This window comes from Schistocerca nitens, chromosome 9 (assembly GCF_023898315.1).
Source record: "Schistocerca nitens isolate TAMUIC-IGC-003100 chromosome 9, iqSchNite1.1, whole genome shotgun sequence".
Taxonomy (NCBI): domain Eukaryota; kingdom Metazoa; phylum Arthropoda; class Insecta; order Orthoptera; family Acrididae; genus Schistocerca; species Schistocerca nitens.
In genome coordinates this window covers 214,697,037-214,713,207 of record NC_064622.1, presented here as the reverse complement: position 1 = coordinate 214,713,207, position 16,171 = coordinate 214,697,037, and the positions used below count along the sequence as shown (strand labels likewise).

The window sequence follows — 16,171 nt, the reverse complement described above, 5'->3', positions numbered from 1 at the left end:
TTTATGTATCAGTGATGTGAAATGATTATAATCCAAATTTTAAATTTGGATATTTAAAAAATATAACATGAAGACAATTGTGAGGCACAAAATGATGTAACTAAAATAAAAGTGTCTATGGACAAACATAAATTAGGGAAGAAATAGGAAAATGAAACTTTCTTACTCCAGGGCATTAATCTTTGATCTTTAGTTAAATAACAGCAATAAAATATGAAGAATTACTGCAAATGTGTCAATATATGTTGACATTTAATGAACTTCAAGATTTTAAGATTCCAAATAAATACAAAAATATGAAATAAATATATAAATACACCAAACTAATACAGATGTATAAACATTGGAAACATTGCATTTCAGGTTGGAAGACTGGATTAAAGCTGTTAATGCATTTTACAGAAGAAGATGTGAAGCACACTACGGTGAAAATGGAAAACTAATCTGTTAATGACGGAAAATTTTGTAGAAGAAATGAAGGGGAATGAGATAAATAGGAGGAAGAAAATCACATTATGGTGACACAGAATGCAAAGTAAATTAGCTTGGTGAAGCTGTTGGAAAGTAGAAAGAATTTTAATCAAACAATACAATAGAAGGTATATATTTTCTTCAGGATCTGACTTTGGTCTGTTGATTCAAAATGTGCTTATCCAGATTTACACTTTATCTCTCCTTCCTTTTTGTATGTGTTTATTTCTATTCAGAAACTTAAAAGTTCTCAAAATGCAAGTATAAATTATAGGTAAAACACTGAATCCACAAAACAAATTATGAAAATATTTCACAAAATGAATAACCAATAACACAGGTACAAGAGGGGTGGCAGAGAGTACATCAGAAATGAATTCCAGTGTAAGATATGTTAAACAAACTGTCATGCTTCAAATGCCACTAAAAATTATAATCTTGATTCACACTATTCAAATGTCAATTATGACTGCCCACTTGCAGAAGCATGCACAGTTTGAATACTGTACTTAATGTCAACACACCTGCAGGACATGTACAACAATTATCTAGACAATGCCGTACAAGCATGTATAGAGTACAAAAATGAATGCACCATAATCAATCATTTCACTCTTCCAGGTTATGTGAGGAATCCAAAATTCATGCATTTTAATTTCACAAGTCATTTGCACACTCTAGCAGCACAGTTAAATAATTTTCAAAAAATAATTTAAAGAAATTCTGATGACCAATACACATTCTCGTGATGAAAATGTGCTATCAGACAATGTCATAGTGGCTCAAGGATTTTCTTATGACTGTTTTTATATTCTGGCAAATAAATGAGCTCTAATATAAAAACAGATGTAATCACAGACCTGTCATGGAACTTAATTGAACGACATTGGGAAACATGTTACACATGTAAATTCTGTTCACTGCTTACTAGATAATCTTTCAAAGTTTAATAAAATTATTATAATGAACACTTTGTAAAACCATGCCTGTGGAACAGAGGTCATCAAGCATTAACAGTTATTTATGGCTGTGTCATTTCATTTGTACCAACAATAAAATGTGACAATAACCTAGGATATTGGGGATATGCACATGATAGTCTTGATACAGACTGCATACACTCATAAAAATGCCAGTTGTTATGAATTTTAATTCTGAGACTGTGGTAGAAAAACTGTAGTGTAAAAAACAGTGTCTTTTAATACAAGTTTGTGTATCTAAAAACCCTTAATTTTCTTCAAAAATTTTAATAGTAGGGCACTAATTTCTATAATAAGACACAGGGAAGTAGTCAGGAAATGCTGCATTCCAGATAATAGCACCAATCATCAGAATAAAATAAAGGACAAAACATGTCCACCGAAGAACTTTCTCCCAAGGCTTCACTTGAAGGTTGCGCAAAATGTTGACACCAACAAGTAATCCAGCAAGAGCACCAGCAATATGGGCTGCATATCCAATCTGAAGAAAGACATAAAAGATTTTTCATATGGTTATAATTTTCACATAAACTCTACAATCTATAGTTTCTGTGTTAAAATACTATGTACATGTAGAATACTGCAAAAGAAAATTGGATGTTTCTGTCACAAAATATAAAGTTGGTGGCTGATCAGCTTGAACTGTGATGTAGAAACATTCTTGCATAGTGGGAGGTGGCTTAGTTACTGATCTGCCATTTTCCCCTTGACTTTATTTTCGTGCACTTTCGCACTAAACTATCATATCTCCATTTTTCAAAGATGAATGGTTTATTTTCCAGCTGGATAGTCAAAGACACATGTATCAAGTTCTCAGTGATGGTATGGTGTTATACTGCTAGACAAGTCTTCAGTGATGGTATGGTATTATACTGCCAGACGTTAGTTTTGAGTTTGTTTTCTAACCTCTTTGTCAGATCTCCAACACTGCACCTAACCTCGGTTATTTTAGAATACAACACATGCTTCAGATTATTAGTGGGTTGGTGTAGCATTAGTGGGTTTGCAGCATTTTTCCATAAGTTTAATAAACACAAAAGATACACACAACAGAAACTTCAGTCATCAGTTGTATTCTCCTTCACTATTTACAACAGTCTGCCAATGCCAGGAGCACTTTCTGAGTTTTTGATTGTAGAAATCATGTGGTTTTGGGGCAAAGAACTCCAGCCATGTTTGAAGTGGATTTTCATCTGGAAAGGATGTTCCTTGAAGGTTGCTTGATAGAGAGCACAAAAGGTGAAAATCTGAGGGTGAAGGATCAGGTGCATAAGTTGTGTGTGGAATGACTTTCTGACACAACTACTGAATAGCATTTTTCATCAGTCTCACAGAATGCTGGTGGAAATTATCACAGAGTAGCATCACATCACACAGTCTTCCTGTTTGTTGTTCTTGGATTGCATCTGCAAGACGTCTCAGTTGTTGAAACAAATGTCAGCAGTGATGGTTACACCTCAGGGAAGCAATTCATAGTACAACACAACTTTGCTGTTTTACAGGTGCACAGTACTATCTTTTGTGGATATGCAGGTGTCTTTGTACGAGGAGTTGGTGCTTTGTTAGAGCGTTTTTCCTCCTTATGTTAGCATAAAGACAGCATTTCTCATCACCAATAACAATGTAGGATAGGAATGATGGTGTTGTTCACAAGCCAATTGATAAAGAGCAAACAGAGATGCACAAACGGCCACCCTTTGAGTTTTGTGATTTTGGCGTAGAGCATGTGATATCTGTACACCCAATTTTTGTACCCACCCCATTGCATGGAAATGTTGCATGATAGTGGAATAATCACTGTTCATCAAATTTGCCAATTCTTGAGTGGAGTAATGCATTTAAACGATATTCATCAAACATCAAATGTCTTCCTGAATGTGAATACTCACTAACATCAAAACAATCCTTCTTGAAATGTGAAAATCATTTTCTTGCCATGCCCTGTCCAATGGCATTATCCCCATACATGGCACAAATGTTTCTGGCTGCCTCTGCTGCTGTCACCTGTGTATTGGACTCAAACAGAAAGGTATGTAGGAACTATTCTGGTTTGTCCAATTGGCACTCCATTTCCTAATGTCCACAGCTCCTCACTGTCCCAAAATGACAGTGCGTAAACTCAAATAGCAACAGGGAACTACAAATAAAAAACAACAGTCAATAAATATACCAATATCAAAAGGAATACCCAGATGCAAAACAAAAACACTACCAACTTATGCACCAACGTAATAAAATCTTAGACCATATTCTGAATACAAACATAGTGAGTAACCCCAAAGTGAATGACCTTCTCCAAGTCAACCAGCAAGGATTCCAAAAAATATATCATGTGAAATGTAGTGTGCCCTTTTCTCAAATGAATCCTGAAAGCTATGGATCAGTATTTCTTGACTTCTGAACAAAAGTTGACTTATTACGAAACCAATGATTATTAATTAAGGTACAGTTTTATTGTGAATCAAACAAAATTTCTGACTGGATTGAGGATTTCTTGATTGTGATGATGCAGCATGTTACCTTGGATGGGGACGGTGAAGTACCGTACCCCGATTTAGGCCTGTTCCCCAAAACGAAAAATCTATACCACTTTTGGTTTTGTAGTGTTTCAAACTATTTAAGTTTTATAATACATGAAACATGTTATGTGTTGATGCATATAATAGATTTGAGCTTATTCAAGAAGAATAATTTTATTTACTTTTTATAATTAATATTAACATTTCTGTCAGTAACAATAAGTAGATGTAATATGTCTCATAGCTAGTGATCCTAGTAATTTCAGTTGAAAATAGAGGAAAATTAATGAGGGCATAATTTCAGAGATAAATGTATGTCAAAAACGGTGTAGCTTTCCATTACTTAATTTGCAAGCCATAGCAAATGTCACATAAACATGTGAAACCATGAAATTTTATTTAAGTTGTCGATGGTCACAATTTATTATTCATTACTTAAATATTAACCTTTTGATTATGGAAATGAAGTTGACTTAACAAAAAATATTTTTATTTAATGAAAAACCCCGTAATATTATTGTGAAGCAAAGTGCATTACTAACATTTGGTTCAAAGCTAAAAATTATAAAAATAGTTTGTTACATATCAGTTTAAAAGATCCTCATCATTCTCTTATCAGTAAGCATTTTATTTTGTTAAAAATCCATTTGTACAGAAATAATCAACTTTTAAAATTTAAATATTCTGATCATTCCAACATAAAATTGTAATAATTAAAAATAACTATGGTCACTGTTTCAGCTCTTTGATTTTTCTGCACGAGACAACATATCATTTTATTTAAATTTATATATCTAAAAACGAAGATGATGTGACTTACCAAACAAAAGTGCTGGCATGTCGATAGACACACAAACAAACACGTACATGCACACAAAATTCAAGCTTTCACAACTAACGGTTGCTTCATCAGGAAAGAGGGAAGGAGAGGGAAAGACAAAAGGATGTGGATTTTAAGGGAGAGGGTAAGGAGTCATTCCAATCCTGGGAGCGGAAAAACTTACCTTAGGGGGAAAAAAGGACATGTATACACACACACACACACACACACACACACACACATATCCATCAGCACATACCCAGACACAAGCAGACATTTGTAAAGGCAAAGAGTTTGGGCAGAGATGTCAGTCGAGGCAGAAGTACAGAGGCAAAGATGTTGTTGAATGACAGGTGAGGTATGAGCAGCGGCAACTTGAAATTAGCGGAGGTTGAGGCCTGGTGGGTAACGAGAAGAGAGGATATACTGAAGGGCAAGTTCCCATCTCTGGAGTTCTGACAGGTTGGTGTTAGTGGGACGTATCCAGATAACCTGGACGGTGTAACACTGTGCCAAGATGTGCTGGTCGTGCACCAAGGCATGTTTAGCCACAGGGTGATCCTCATTACCAACAAACACTGTCTGCCTGTGTGCATTCATGCGAATGGACAGTTTGTTGCTGGTTATTCCCACATAGAAAGCTTCGCAGTGTAGGCAGGTCAGTTGGTAAATCACGTGGGTGCTTTCACATATGGCTCTGCCTTTGATCGTGCACACCTTCCGGGTTCCAGGACTGGAGTAGGTGGTGGTGGGAGGATGCATGGGACAGGTTTTACACCGGGGGCAGTTACAAGGGTAGGAGCCAGAGGGTAGGGAAGGTGGTTTGGGGATTTCATAGGGATGAACCAAGAGGTTACGAAGGTTAGGTGGACGGCAGAAAGACACTCTTGGTGGAGTGGGGAGGATTTCATGAAGGATGGATCTCATTTCAGGTCAGGATTTGAGGAAGTCGTATCCCTGCTGGAGAGCCACATTCAGAGTCTGATCCAGTCCCAGAAAGTATCCTGGCACAAGTGGGGCACTTTTGGGGTTCTTCTGTGGGAGGTTCTGGGTTTGGGGGGATGAGGAAGTGGCTCTGGTAATTTGCTTCTGTACCAGGTCGGGAGGGTAGTTAAGGGATGTGAAAGCTGTTTTCATATTGTCGGTGTAATGGGTCAGGGATTCCCGACTGGAGCAGATTCGTTTGCCACGAAGACCTAGGCTGTAGGGAAGGGACCGTTTGATGTGGAATGGTTGGCAGCTGTCATAATGGAGGTACTGTTGCTTGTTGGTGGGTTTGATGTGGATGGACGTGTGAAGCTGGCCATTGGACAGATGGAGGTCAACATCAAGGAAAGTGGCATGGGATTTGGAGTAGGACCAGGTGAATCTGATGGAACCAAAGGAGTTGAGGTTGGAGAGAAAATTCTGGAGTTCTTCTTCACTATGAGTCCAGGTCATGAAGATGTCATCAACAAATCTGTACCAAACTTTGGGTTGGCAGGCCTGGGTAACCAAGAAGGCTTCCTCTAAGCGACCCATAAATAGGTTGACATACGAGGGGGCCATCCTGGTACCCGTGGCTGTTCCCTTTAATTGTTGGTATGTCTGGCCTTCAAAAGTGAAGAAGTTGTGAGTCAGGATGAAGCTGGCTAAGGTAATGAGGAAAGAGGTTTTAGGTAGGGTGGCAGGTGATTGGCGTGAAAGGAAGTGCTCCATCGCAGCGAGGCCCTGGATGTGCGGAATATTTGTGTATAAGGAAGTGGCATCAATGGTAACAAGGATGGTTTCTGGGGGTAACAGATTGGGTAAGGATTCCAGGTGTTCGAGAAAGTGGTTGGTGTCTTTGATGAAGGATGGGAGACTGCATGTAATGGGTTGAAGAAGTTTATCTATGTAGGCAGAGATACATTCTGTGGGGGCTTGGTAACCAGCTGCAATGGGGCGGCCGGGATGATTGGGTTTGTGAATTTTAGGAAGAAGGTAGAACGTAGGGGTGCGGGATGTCGGTGGGCTCAGGAGGTTGATGGAGTCAGGTGAAAGGTTTTGTAGGGGGCCTAAGGTTCTGAGGATTCCTTGAAGCTCTGCCTGGACATCAGGAATGGGATTACCTTGGCAAACTTTGTATGTAGTGTTGTCTGAAAGCTGACGCAGTCCCTCAGCCACATACTACCAACGATCAAGTACCACGGTCGTGGAACCCTTGTCCGCCGGAAGAATGACGATGTATTGGTCAGCCTTCAGATCACGGATAGCCTGGTCTTCAGCAGTGGTGATGTTGGGAGTAGGATTAAGGTTTTTTAAGAAGGACTGAGAGGCAAGGCTGGAAGTGAGAAATTCCTGGAAGGTTTGGAGAAGGTGATTTTGAGGAAGAGGAGGTGGGTCCCGCTGTGACGAAGGACAGAACTGTTCCCGGCCACCCCATTGTAGCTGGTTACCAACCCACAGAACATATCTGTGCCTACGTAGATCAACACCTTCAACCCATTACATGCAGTCTCCCATCCTTCATCAAAGACACCAGCCACTTCCTCAAATGCCTGGAATCCTTACCCAATCTGTTACCCCCAGAAACCATCCTTGTAACCATTGATGCCACTTCCTTATACACAAATATTCCGCACGTCCAGGGTCTCGCTGCGATGGAGCACTTCCTTTCACGCCAATCACCTGCCACCCTCCCTAAAACCTCTTTCCTCATTACCTTAGCCAGCTTCATCCTGACTCACAACTTCTTCACTTTCGAAGGCCAGACATACCAAGAATTAAAGGGAACAGCTATGGGTACCAGGATGGCCCCCTCGTATGCCAACCTATTTATGGGTCGCTTAGAGGAAGCCTTCTTGGTTACCCAGGCCTGCCAACACAAAGTTTGGTACAGATTTATTGATGACATCTTAATGATCTGGACTCATAGTGAAGAAGAACTCCAGAATTTCCTCTCCAACCTCAACTCCTTTGGTTCCATCAGATTCACCTGGTCCTACTCCAAATCCCATGCCACTTTCCTTGATGTTGACCTCCATCTGTCCAATGGCCAGCTTCACACGTCCGTCCACATCAAACCCACCAACAAGCAACAGTACCTCCATTATGACAGCTGCCAACCATTCCACATCAAACGGTCCCTTCCCTACAGCCTAGGTCTTCGTGGCAAATGAATCTGCTCCAGTCGGGAATCCCTGACCCATTACACCAACAATATGAAAACAGCTTTCGCATCCCTTAACTACCCTCCCGAGCTGGTACAGGAGCAAATTACCAGAGCCACTTCCTCATCCCCCCAAACCCAGAACCTCCCACAGAAGAACCCCAAAAGTGCCCCACTTGTGCCAGGATACTTTCTGGGACTGGATCAGACTCTGAATGTGGCTCTCCAGCAGGGATACGACTTCCTCAAATCCTGCCCTGAAATGAGATCCATCCTTCATGAAATCCTCCCCACTCCACCAAGAGTGTCTTTCCGCCGTCCACCTAACCTTCGTAACCTCTTAGTTCATCCCTATGAAATCCCCAAACCACCTTCCCTACCCTCTGACTCCTACCCTTGTAACCGCCCCCGGTGTAAAACCTGTCCCATGCATCCTCCCACCACCACCTACTCCAGTCCTGTAACCCGGAAGGTGTACACGATCAAAGGCAGAGCCACATGTGAAAGCACCCACGTGATTTACCAACTGACTTGCCTACACTGTGAAGCTTTCTATGTGGGAATGACCAGCAACAAACTGTCCATTTGCATGAATGCACACAGGCAGACAGTGTTTGTTGGTAATGAGGATCACCCTGTGGCTAAACATGCCTTGGTGCACGACCAGCACATTTTGGCACAGTGTTACACCGTCCAGGTTATCTGGATACTTCCCACTAACACCAACCTGTCAGAACTCCAGAGATGAGAACTTGTCCTTCAGTATATCCTCTCTTCTCGTTATCCATCAGGCCTCAACCTTCGCTAATTTCAAGTTGCCTCTGCTCATACCTCACCTGTCATTCAACAACATCTTTGCCTCTGTACTTCCGCCTCGGCTGACATCTCTGCCCAAACTCTTTGCCTTTACAAATGTCTGCTTGTGTCTGGGTATGTGCTGATGGATATGTGTGTGTGTGTGTGTGTGTGTGTGTGTGTGTGTGTGTGTGTGTGTATACATGTCCTTTTTTCCCCCTAAGGTAAGTTTTTCCGCTCCCAGGATTGGAATGACTCCTTACCCTCTCCCTTAAAACCCACATCCTTTTGTCTTTCCCTCTCCTTCCCTCTTTCCTGATGAAGCAACCATTGGTTGCGAAAGCTTGAATTTTGTGTGCATATTTGTGTTTGTTTGTTTGTGTGTCTATCGACATGCCAGCGCTTTCGTTTGGTAAGTCACATCATCTTTGTTTTTAGATATATTTTTCCCACGTGGATTGTTTCCCTCTGTTATATTTAAATTTATAGTTTTATTAAAAACTAGATGTAATTAAAATAATTTAAATAACATTAGGGGTTACTCAAATGTTCTAGCAAGTAATTGTAAATAATATACAGTTGTTAAAATCACACCAGAACACAATCCTGTAGATCTCTGTCTGCAGTTCTGTTATGACAGTGCATTTCACTTCCTTACTTCTTTCTAGACAGCTCTTATGTCTGGCTACATTGTTTCAAGTTCATTACAAAAACTTTTATGCTATAAAATGATCCTTCACTAGTTATGAAGTTTCTAAAAATGTGATTGCCAGTTATTTTGCAACATGTGACTTTTGAATGGAAATCAATTTTGTGTTGATTTAAGACAAAAGTCTGACCAAGGAATGAAGAAAAATAAATCTGAATTCTAGAACAACAAAAGTTATCATTTGCTTTATTATAGAACCTGGTACTCATGAACAATGATGCCTTTTCTGCAGAGAACATCAAATAAAGACGGCCATGACATTTATTTTGAGTACTCATCTTCCTCATGGAAATAATATGCATCATATTAGTGTTGACCTTGTTAGAAGGGTGCCATGAACTATGGAAATTCATGGAACATTTAATTTCAGTGGTGAATTGCTTTCATGTTTCTCTTTAAATGTAAAGAAGGTAATTCTTAACAGAAAAGGAAGTGTTTTACAAGTCAGTGACAGAAGTAAAAGTAACTTCAGATTTGCCCTGATGAGATGTGTTGGGACCCTGACATGGGAAGGATGGCAACAATCAAAATGATAGTAATGTTGTTTTTTAGCAGTGCATCTCCTGTCAGTATTATCCTGGTCTTGAATGTGTTAATCAGCTACTTCGATAAGGCTGTGACTTTCTAAAATCATGCCATGAAATGAGGTCCATTTTGTCTGATGTTTTACCCACCACACCTAGAATTGCATTTTGTCACCATCCCAATTTCCACAATATCCTTGTCAGACTCTATGCTCCTTCTGCACCCATTTCCCTACTCTTGTAACCATCCCCACTTTAAGATTTGTCCTATACACTTTCCAACCATCACTTACACCAGTCCTGTAATGGGCAAAACATATACTATAAAAGGGTGCACCATCTGTGTATGACACAGGTCATACACCAACTGTTATGCATACACTGTTCTGCCTTTTACGACCTCATGACTACTGCCAAGTTATCTGTTAGGATGAATATGGTATAGACAGAGGGTGTGCACTGGTAACACACAATACCCTGTTGCAGATCATGCTCTACAACATGACAATCATGGCCTCGGTGCCCGTTTCACCACATATGCCATCTGGATTCTTCCCCCAGACACCAGTTTCTCAAATTCCACAGGCAGAAACTGGTGTTACAACAATTGGTTCTCGCTATCCACCTGGCCTCGATTTACATTAATTTTTTTGGTCTCAGCACTTATTTTTTCACTTCCTTTTAGTTTTACATACCTTTCATTTTCCCCCCTACCTCCCAACTCTACTGTATGCAATGCACTTAACTTTCTGCTCTCATTAACTCATGTATAATGTTTTGGCAGTAATCGTAGTCTTGCATATAATCCTATTTTCCACCTTTAAACTCTCAGGTTTTCAAATCTTATCCGGTGTGGACCCCAACTTTCCTTCTCATCCCGTCTGGTTAGGCTTTTCAAGCCAATTTTCTTTTCCCCTCTTCCTTTCCTTCACCGTTCTGCTACAAGAAAGAGCAACTGATTCCAAAAGCTTGCAAATTTAAATACCTTTATATGTATATTCTCCTTCCATGGCTTGGTTAGTAGATTTTTTTTGTTTATTCATCTTCATCACAGTTTCAAAAATTGATTATTATTTTTATTTATTTAGTTCTTTGATCATATGTAGTACAATGTACAAATTTATATTATACTTAACTCTAGTCATTGCAGATAACAGTTTTCAAGATTGTATATGGTTCTACATTCTATATACAGATTTGCACATTTATTGTAGCTAAAGTATTTACTTACTGAATAGAAGCAGTGCTATTGCAGACATTTTATAACACATCTTTCAAAAGAATTAGTATTTAGTATACATTTTACATCATTTGTCAACTTACTGAATAGTTTTAGTCCCATACGGTTTATACCTTTCTCATACAGACTTTTATTGGCTGGGAGTAAATGCAAGTTGCCTTTTAATTAAGTGTTATGATTATGTAAGTCCGAGGTTTTTCTAATACTGTCATCATTCCAGTTACATTTAAAAAAAATATACTTTAGTGTGTCAAGAATAAACATGCATAATAGTGGTAGCACTTTATAATAATCCTAATTTCTCTTTTTTGGATTCTGAAAGTCCCTAGAGCTGCTGCAAATTTCCCCAGAAAATGAGTCCATATTTTAAACATGCATTAAAATATGCATAATAGGCAGAAATTAGAGCCTGTTCGTTTATACATCCCTTTAGAGCCCTTAGAAGATAGCAGCTTGCACTCAGCTTAGCATTAATGTGTTCAATATGTTTGTCTCATTTTAGATGACTTTGAATCGAAATGGCGAGATATTTTGTTACTTCTTTATTCACAATGGGTTTTTGGTTGATGGTGATACCTGGATAGTGCAAGGTGTTGGTTTGACAGTTACGGAAATTTAATGCTACTGTTTTTCTGTTGTTTATTATGCGCTGATTCATAGCTGATCATTTACTTAGTTGATTTGTAATAGAGTTTACTTCACATTGTATATCATCATTTTTGCAGCTTTTACTAATATTGTTGTGCCATCAGCAAACAGAATTACTCTGTAGCATTCAACATGCACATCCAGATCATTGACACATATAAAAAAAGAAGAGGTCCCATTACTGGCCCTTGAGGTAATTGGGTGTTCTTCTGGCAGGTATTCTAAGACTATCTGTGCCTTTTCACCTATAAGTCTAATGCACACTTTCTGTTTGCAGCCACTGAGAAGTGAACAAACCCATTAATTTGTTACCCCCCTCCTGCCGTAGTATTCAAGTAGTGCTGAGAACAGTTTAGTGGTTTACCATGTCGAAAGCTTTAATTAATTTAAAAAAAGGTATCTGCTGTTTATTATTTTTCATCAGTGGCTTTTAAAACTGTGGGCCATCTAACTTGATTTCTTACTTTGGAAACCTTGTTGAGAATTGCCTAATACTACAATGGTGACTGAAAAGTAATGCCTCCACCTTCATAACTCTTCAACAGTTGGTAGCATTGATATGTGGCAGGTACTGGCTTGTTCCATAGCCTCTTCTCTACAGCTCCAGTTGGCGGGAAGCCTTAGCATTGAACAGTTGTGATGTTACAGTGTAAAGTATGGAACCCTGTGCAGATGGTCGGTCAATGCAATTTAAGCAATTTGCAGTCATTGAATTCTTGACAGCAGAAGGTGTCACCCCAAAGGAGATTCATCAGAGAATGAAAGCAGTTCATGATGATTGTGTTGATGTGAGTACTGTGCATCTTTTGATGAGTAAGTTTACAGATGTTGAGGCAGGAACATCTGACCTGTGTGACAAACAAAGTTGGACATCCTGTGACAGCAACTACCGAGATTCATAAGCAAAATGTTGGCTGATTGATTCAGGACAATCGTCATATCACTCAGAGAGAAATTGCAAGCACAATCAGCATTTCAGAAGAACGTGTGGGTCACATTATTGCTTTGCTTGGCTATCGGAAGTTCTGTACATGACGGGCACCCCGGATGCTGACTCCTGAAATGAAAGTGCACAGACTCGAAATTTGCCAGGAACTCCTCTCATGTTACAAGAATGAAGGTGACACCTTTCTCCATTCAATTGCGACAGGAAACGAAACGTGGGTATACCATTACAACACTGAGACGAAATGTCAGTCTATGGAATGTCAACACAAAGACTTGCCCCAGAAAAAGAAATTCAAGACACAGCCCTCAGCTGGAAAAATCATGGCCACAGTGTTCTGGGATGCAGATGGTGTTATCCATGTTGATTTCTTGATTGTGGAACAACAACATATACAGAGTGTTACATCACAATGCTGCAAACTCTGAAATAACCGGCTAACAAGGGTCTGAAAGGAAAAAGGAAATGTTTTCCTGTAACATGACAGTGCCAAACCACACACTTCACGTGCCACCACAGCAGAACTTCAGAGACTGAATCTCACCATCGTAAGGCATCCTCCATACAGTCCAGATCTAGCACTGTCTGACTTGCATCTATTCCCCATAATCAAAGACTATCTGTGGGGACATCATTACGCTTTTGATGAAGACGTTGGGAGAACTGTGAGACTGTGGTTGCAGCTTCAGAAAACTTGTTCATCATTGGTGGAAATGTATCCAATTGGCTGGTGATTATGTGGAAAAGTGAATATTGGTAATTATAGATCATATTCTAAGGGTTATTTCTGCATTTGATTTATTAAAATATTCCCATCCAAACCCAATTAACAAAGGTGGAAGAAATTACTTTTCATTCAACCCGCATATATTATTTTTTATAAACTTTATTAACTTATTGTACATAATTTTTCCCAAAAACTTTTGAAAAAAGGGTTTTGCTGTAATGGGGTGATAATTTATCATTTTATCTCTGTCACTAGCTTTGAATATTGGAATAACTTTAAATGGTTTTAGCTGATCGGGAAAGATGGCCATCTCTGATTATCAGTTACAGGTATGAGTGAGGGGGCTCAATAATCAGCAACAGCCTTGACTGTTTCCTCCCTGCTTACACAATCCATAAACTTTAATTGAAAGCTGTTGATTTTGTTTTTTGCTGGCTGCTGATTTCCAACAAAATTAGTTTCTATTAAATCTTCAGCTATTCCAGTGAAATAGCTGTTGCATATATTTGCTGTTTCACTTGGTTCAGTAATCTTTTTATTGTCATGTAACAAGACAATATTCTCACTGGTTTTGTTTTCTGTTTTCTTTTCTTTTTATTATGTCACACATAGCTTGTACTTTACTCATAGAATTTTTGTACACATATACTTGTGCATTCTTTTTGTCTGTTTTATGACCTTTTGTAAAATTTTCATGTATCTGTTGTAGTGAGTTTGCTGTGACATTATTTTCCTTGCATATTTGGTGCAGTTTTCTTTTTTTTTTTTTGGCAAGAAGCTCAAATTCCATTAGTAATCTGGCCATTTACTCTTGCATTATTTCTGATATTTACCATTTTAGAGGGAAGGCTGTTTCTACAAATATGTTGAATTTTGTATTCAGACTTTGTGTTTTGTAGACAGCACACCAGTCTTCGTTGTGCAGTAATGTATTAAAGTAGTTTATATTTTCCTGATGGAAGATCCTACATTTGATCTTAAGTATGTGGTTGTTTGCCTACCATCCTTGAATGGTGATGGTCATTACTAAAAATATATGGTCACTAAATCTCTTATTGCGTACTGTTGCAGACAAATTAAATTTGTCTTTATCAATCATGACTGGATTAAAGGCAGTCTGACTGGTTGGTGTTAATCTTGTTGCAGGGTTTACTGTGACGGTAAGATTATGTGATTTTATGAGATTGGCTAAAGCAGCTCTCTATTTACATTTATTGAGAAAGTCTATGTTAATAGCATCATATACTGTTGTCCTTACTTTATTTTGGAACCATTCCATTTTTTTCTAGAAATACTTCAAATTTTCCTGGTGGTGACAGGATGCAGTGACTACTATTAAATTTAATTTTGGAAGTCATATTGCTGTCATCAAAGTCTTTTTCACAACTTTGGTGAGTAATATTAGCTATATTAGTAACTTCTATATCCATAGAGGTTACCTGGTCTACAATAACAGTCACCTAGAGAGAAATTTTGCAGGGAGACAGATTTTATTAAAGTCTCTTCAAAACACATTACAGAAATATTTTGTAGTTCATACACAGGGTGAACATTAATAAAACTGACAAACTGTAAGGACAGATTACTGACTGGAAATGGAGGAAAGGAGCTACTACAAAAATGTGTCTGGAAATTCATCACTGCCATGGTATGTAGTGCTGACGAATGAAGGTTCCTCCAACCACATTGCACTCACTGCAGGTGATACAGATAGTAGTGGTTGCCACGTAAGATACACATAATCACACTTTGGCTAACACCATGATGGTAGACCACTTGCCTGGAGCTTGCACTAGAGTTCGTCTCAATATCCCACAGAACCTGGTTCTCCAGCTCTGGTCTATGCACAGTCTGCCACCTCTCTGTACTTTCGTCTGTCTGAAAGGACCCATGATCACACAAACTCCCAAAAAGGACTCGAAATGTGTGGTGGGCTGGGGTCTGTAAGAGTACATGTTTTGATATGCTCCACTACCTCTTGGCCATTTAAATCTGCTTGGCCATACACATACACTATCTTAGCTTGTTTCTGACATGAATACTGGACCAATCTGCTGCATCAATCACACAGCCTGCAACACACAAAGAACCCATGGTCAGAGGAACTTTTATTTGTCAGTGCCATCTACTGTGGCAGTAATGCATTTCTCAACACATGTAGGATTTTTCCCCCTCCATTCCCACCTTTCAGGAATCCATCTGGAACCTGTACAGAAAATGGGAATATAGAACAACATAAACATCATTTCCGCCCCTTTATTGCTCATGAAAACCACACATTGTATGTTGTACCACCAAACAGCAAGACCTTAAAAGGTGGTAGTTCAGATTGCTGTTCACATTGCTACCCAGTAGCACATCCCCTTGCATTTGTGCATGCCTGTATTCGCCGTGGCATACTATCCACAAGTTCATCAAGGCACTGTTGGTCCAGATTATTCCACTCCTCAACAGCAATTTGGTGTAGATCCCTCAGAGTGGTTGGTGGGTCATGTTGTCCATAAACAGCCCTTTTCAATCTATCCCAGGCATGTTCGATAGGGTTCATGTCTGGAGAACATGCTGGCCACTCTAGTCAAGCAGTGTCATTATCCAGAAGGAAGTCATTCACAAGAGTACACAATGGGGGCACTAATTGTCATCCATGAAGACGAATACCTTG

General features: G+C 39.2%; 1 protein-coding gene across 7 annotated transcripts in view; it reads right to left on the bottom strand.

The window, feature by feature from the left end:
- Positions 1-358: 358 nt before the first annotated feature.
- Positions 359-16,171, bottom strand: part of LOC126203239 (rhomboid-related protein 2-like) — a 79,900-nt gene continuing 64,087 nt past the window's right edge. For all 7 annotated transcript variants that reach the window (XM_049937487.1, XM_049937491.1, XM_049937489.1 and 4 more), the window contains exon 8: positions 359-1,932. In XM_049937487.1, coding sequence (XP_049793444.1) covers positions 1,732-1,932 — 201 coding nt within the window. In that variant the 3' untranslated portion in view covers positions 359-1,731. The remainder of the gene's footprint in view (positions 1,933-16,171) is intronic.